Source organism: Chenopodium quinoa, unplaced genomic scaffold, assembly GCF_001683475.1.
Source record: "Chenopodium quinoa cultivar QQ74 unplaced genomic scaffold, ASM168347v1, whole genome shotgun sequence".
NCBI lineage: Eukaryota > Viridiplantae > Streptophyta > Magnoliopsida > Caryophyllales > Amaranthaceae > Chenopodium > Chenopodium quinoa.
The window spans coordinates 3199066-3204140 of record NW_018742951.1 but is presented as its reverse complement, the minus strand read 5'-3'; the positions used below and the strand labels follow the sequence as shown (position 1 = coordinate 3204140).

The following is a 5075-nucleotide window of genomic DNA, read 5'->3' as shown; positions in this document are numbered from 1 at the left end:
GGTGGTGAAATTTAATTTTATTTAATTTTAGGGGTGGTTAATTAAAATTAACAGAAAAACAAGAGGTAAAATCAAATTTTGGTGTGATTGAGGGGTGTTTATTTACAAATTTTCCTTATTTAAAAGAAATTATATAAATTATTTTAATTAGTGTGTAGCACAAACTTTAGGTGAAAAACTTTAATGGGGGCTTGCTGCTTGTAGCTGCGAAGAAAACTGACCACAATTGGCAGCCTGAGCTTGCGAAACTTCCGTTGCTCGTTATGGGGTGGAGGTTTCCAAGAGGATTGTGTTCAAAAGAGTTGTGCTTAAGTGTGATGTATTGAATGTTGTTCGGGCAATTAAGGAGAAACAGGAAGCAGCTCCAATTTATCACTTCTTCGAGGACATTAGTCATGCTTGTATGAAATTTTTTTTTTTTTAATTGTGTTCATGTAAGGTGTGTGGGGAAAATCGTTGCCCATTTAACTGCTAGGTGAGATACATGTATCAATTCAGAACGTATATTGGTATACATATGAATTTGTTCCCTCAAAGTTTTGAAACTTTAGCGGACCTTAATTTAATAAATTGAGCTCCGCGTTATCTTAAAATTTTAAAAAAAACATCATGTATTAAAATAGAGCATATATGTATGGATTTATTCTCCAAAGTTGTAAAAACTTTCACAGACCTTAATTTAATAAATTAAGATTTGCGCGTTATTTTAAAATAAAAATTAAAAAATTAAAAATTAAAATAAAAAACATCATGTATCATATCATCATCCGTGAGTTGTGACTATGTTTCATTGCTATCTAAAACGCGCCTAATATGATATGATATCCCCACTTTCCCTGTCTCTCTCTTTTCTTTTCCTCATTTCCTCTCTCTTCTTTTGTACTCTCTCTCTTCTGTCTTGTGACATACCCGTGGATCCATCCCTTCCTACCATTCCTCTCCCTTCCTTCCTTCCTTCAATCTCTTTGTATTTATACCTTCACACTCCACACCCCATCTTTTCTCTCTCCTTCCTCTTCCATGGCTTTCTCCTCTTCTTAACTCCTTGTTCAGTCACCCCCTTTTCTTAGATCTATTCTCAATTCCTCCCATTTTCTCTCTCCTAGGGTTTCCATCCAATTTCTGTTCTTTCCCTCTTCAATAATGACTTCGTTTCGGCCAGATCTGACGGCCACCGCCAGAATCTATCCTGAACCATTGGTTGAGGATCGTATCGATGTTGTGGTTGATGATGATGAGGTTTGTGATGATGGGGTTGATCATTTTGATAGATTACCGGATTCTCTGCTATTGTTGGTTTTCAACAAGATCGGAGATGTTAAGGCTTTGGGTCGGTGCTGTGTTGTTTCTAGAAGGTTCCAGACGTTGGTACCCCAGGTTGAAAACGTCGTCGTTCGAGTTGATTGCGTGATCTCCGATGATGATTCCTCCGTTGCTTCTTCTGCTGCAGATAAGTCTCGTTCTCCTTTTGCTAATCTTGTGCGTCTCATTTTTGGTAATATTTTTAAGCCCATTCAAGCTTTGGGCCAGTTGTTGGGTCCTAAACGATCTTGGCCTGTCGGTGTGTTGGGTACTGGCCCATCATCTTCGTCGGCCTCGGCTTCGGGTTCGGCCTCGTCCTCCTTATTGGTGGGTAATGGGGTTGATGATGAGGAAGGGGAACAGGGTGGTGTTACTCACCATTCTCCAACTCAGGTTTTGAAAAACTTTCTGGAGATTCGTTATCTAAGGATCGAGTTGCCTAGTGGTGAATTGGGTATTGATGATGGGGTTTTGCTCAAATGGAGGGCGGATTTTGGGTCTACTTTAGATAATTGTGTCATTCTTGGTGCTTCGTCGGTTGTTAATAGCGCGAAAACTATTCAATTGAATGAAAATGGGGTAATTAGTGAGCAAATTAGCCCGAGTAATGTGGTTAATGATGATAATGGTAGTATACCTGAGTCGTTTTACACTAATGGGGGTCTGAAATTGAGGGTGGTGTGGACGATTAGTTCGTTGATTGCAGCATCAGCTAGACACTATTTATTGCAACCAATAATTGCCGAGCATCAAACTTTGGATAGTCTTGTTTTAACGGATGCTGATGGTCAGGGTGTGCTGTGTATGAATAGGGATCAGTTGGAAGAGTTGAGGGTGAAGCCTTTGTCGGCTTCATCTGCATCGAAGAGGACTCTTGTGCCTGCATTGAATATGAGGCTGTGGTATGCACCCCATTTGGAGTTGCCTAATGGAGTAGTATTGAAAGGGGCAACATTAGTTGCTATTCGACCCAGTGAGCAGTCAGGAGTGAGTGCCAAGAAGGAAATTTCGGACTCATCTTGGGTTTCCACTGCGTTTGAAGAGCCCTATGGTACAGCGGCAAAGATGCTAGTGAAAAGACGGACCTATTGTCTTGAGATGAACTCATTCTAAGTAACACTGAGTGCAGGTATACGTTCTCTTTATGTTTCATAATCTTGTTCATTTCGTGTCTGTGATCTTTTTCTTACATGTACGTTCTTATTTCTAATTTATTGTAGTTTTGATGTTTATATTCTATAATTGGGCGTGAATTGCTGTGTAGATAATTTCGAGACATCCTTGTATTGAGCATTTTATGATTGATGTTTAGGCCTCATTAAATTATCTACGACTAGTTGCTTGTGAAGTAGGAAATTGTTTATGAATTTCTTGTCATGATTCAGTGGTCAGGGGATATTTTCTTAAATAAAAACATATTGTCCCAAAGTAAAGTGTCTTTGGAGATATTTCTGTTTCGAGTAGAGTGTTGCATTTACTTGTAACTTATGCTGTAGAAAATGTGCCATGACTTTGAAATTTATTTATGTGGTGGCAATTTTAAGTTGTCTGGACTTGCATATCATATATGGTACAGGTTTAATGTTCAAATTTGTGCCATGGTTGTTGATTTCTTTTGCTTATTGTCTGCCTGAAGTGATTAGAAGACTAGGCTCTTTAGGTATGGTGGCTAAGTCAGCTTGGCTGATATATGTCTGCAACTGCAGAGTATATGCTGATTGAGTGTGCATGCCCTTTTCTTAGGTCACTGATGATCAATATCAGATTTGGGATCTTGAAAACTCTTATATGCTGATTGAGTGTGCATGCTCTTTTCTTAGGTCACTGATGATCAATATCAGATTTGGGATCTTGAAAACTCTTATAGTTCAGATTTTCTTTTTAGGAAATGTGTCTTTTCTGAAAGCAACTTTTTGTCTTGATTTGATTCTAGAGTGTGGATGAATTATGTGCCCCAAGTCCATAAGTTTCTCTAGATAGTATACCAGTATTGTGACAGAATATTGTTTTGATGTCAATTTCAAAATTTTTATCAGAGGACATGGTGGTGTAGCTTCTGTAAAATTTTCCGTACCTGCAACTACTAATTCTATTCGTGTGCCTTCATTCAGCTGGCTAACTTTTGGTTGTCTGTAATCTTGTCCATTAACTTAGAGTATCCTAATCTGTTACAACAAAGCCTTGACTTTGAAGTAGCAAGTACTTTGGTCTTGTTTATCATTTTGATTGGTAAATTGGATAGTTGGATTATTCGGACACTAGGGGCTTCAGATAAATTTCTTTTTTTGGAAATCCCCTTGACTGTGCTAAGTAGCAAGTACTTTTGTCTTGTTTTTCATATTGAATTCGTGATATATATCTGCTAGTTGAAAACCTTTAGAGTTCTCTATTGGTGCACGGTGCTAGGTTAGCTGTTCTATATTGCTAACAAACATTATATCTGTTGTCTTCTCAGGGAGGCGTGTTGTGTCAAGGGAAATGGGAGCTTGAGACTGTTTCTGAAGACAGGAAATACAATTTTGTTTTCACACTACTCAACAAGGGTGCGGCGGTGCTCTTCGTAATCAACAATGCTAAACTATATGGTGGAGGCACCAATAATCCGTCCCGTGTATAAATGGAGCTCATATGGCACCCTACTGGTACAACACGAGTAGTAACACATCTGCATCAAGTTCACTTGAAGCCATATGCTTTGTAAGAAATGCAGACATGCATCTAGATTGAAGTTGGAGCTTTTGAGTTTGTGGATTCTTAATAATTTACCTATCATTGTGAATATTTTAGGCATGGAATATGTTTATCCTTTCATTTGATGTAAGTTTTAATGTCATCAAGCAGTGTACTTTTGCACTCTGATGTACTTTCTAGTCTTATTAATCCAACTTTGAAAGAGGACACAACATGATTATACAGTCTGTCATGTGAAAAATTCTTAATTGTTAACCACGACATAGTATTAAATTGTGCAAATTAGTTCAAGGTCTTTGTAGCCAATTATGTTTTAAACATATCTAGTTAATTATTCCGGGGGCTAATTTCGCGCTTAGGCCCTCGTGTTTTCTTGCTTATCTATGAGTCTATCCGTTGTATATTAGTTATGGTTTTTTTAAGGAAGTTTGCGTTAGGTGGATTCATAGTTAGGTAAAGTGACAGCCAGCTTGGAAGAATGCAGCTAACTTGGTTGGTAGTCTTCTCTCTCCTGTCAATGCTTCAATTTGCCCGCCATTAACGCAACCTACAATCGCTAATTTAGATTATAGAATGCTTTCTACTCCGTATTATATTGTTGGATTCTTATTGAGAAAAGTCTGTTCCAACTTGCATTAATTAGATTTGGGCTTTTGAATTTCTGTTGGGTGGTAGAAAAAGCCATTTACTCTTCCGTATAGTGTAGTTTCTTTGACCTTTTTTCTTTCTTTCTTTTGGCTTGTTCTCTTTTTCTTTTTTTCATTGTTTTTGGGGGATGACCACCTATTTTTCTCCTGTTTGATGTTAAGATGAACTACTATTTCTCTAAATATTGCTCTTAGTATACTTCTATTTGCATCATGTAGACTTAGAATTTAGAAATGGCAAGCTTTCTATTAATGAATCATGAAGTAATACTAGATTTCAGTTGCTATAATACGAGTATATCTTTTCAATAAAGGCTACAATTAGGGAATGCTTGGGGTTCTTCAAGAGGCTTTGTTCTCTTTCCTATCCCTGATTAAGTTCGTTAGTTTTACGGTCTTTATTATCCTTTCAATAATGGATCTTTGCAAGAAGTT

The 5075-nt window shown here is 37.6% G+C and overlaps 1 protein-coding gene across 1 annotated transcript; it reads left to right on the top strand.

Annotated features, from left to right (window-relative positions):
* The first annotated feature begins 685 nt into the window (after positions 1–685).
* LOC110728522 (F-box protein At5g46170-like) lies at positions 686–4284 on the top strand. The gene is made up of 2 exons (XM_021908163.1): positions 686–2431; positions 3758–4284. The coding sequence occupies exon 1, from the start codon at positions 1144–1146 to the stop codon at positions 2413–2415; it is 1272 nt and encodes a 423-aa protein (XP_021763855.1). The 5' UTR covers positions 686–1143; the 3' UTR covers positions 2416–2431; positions 3758–4284.
* Positions 4285–5075: the final 791 nt, after the last annotated feature.

Excerpts from the sequence above, each read along its gene's own strand:
- LOC110728522 (XM_021908163.1), top strand. The coding sequence starts at position 1,144 with ATGACTTCGTTTCGGCCAGATCTGACGGCCACCGCCAGAATCTATCCT.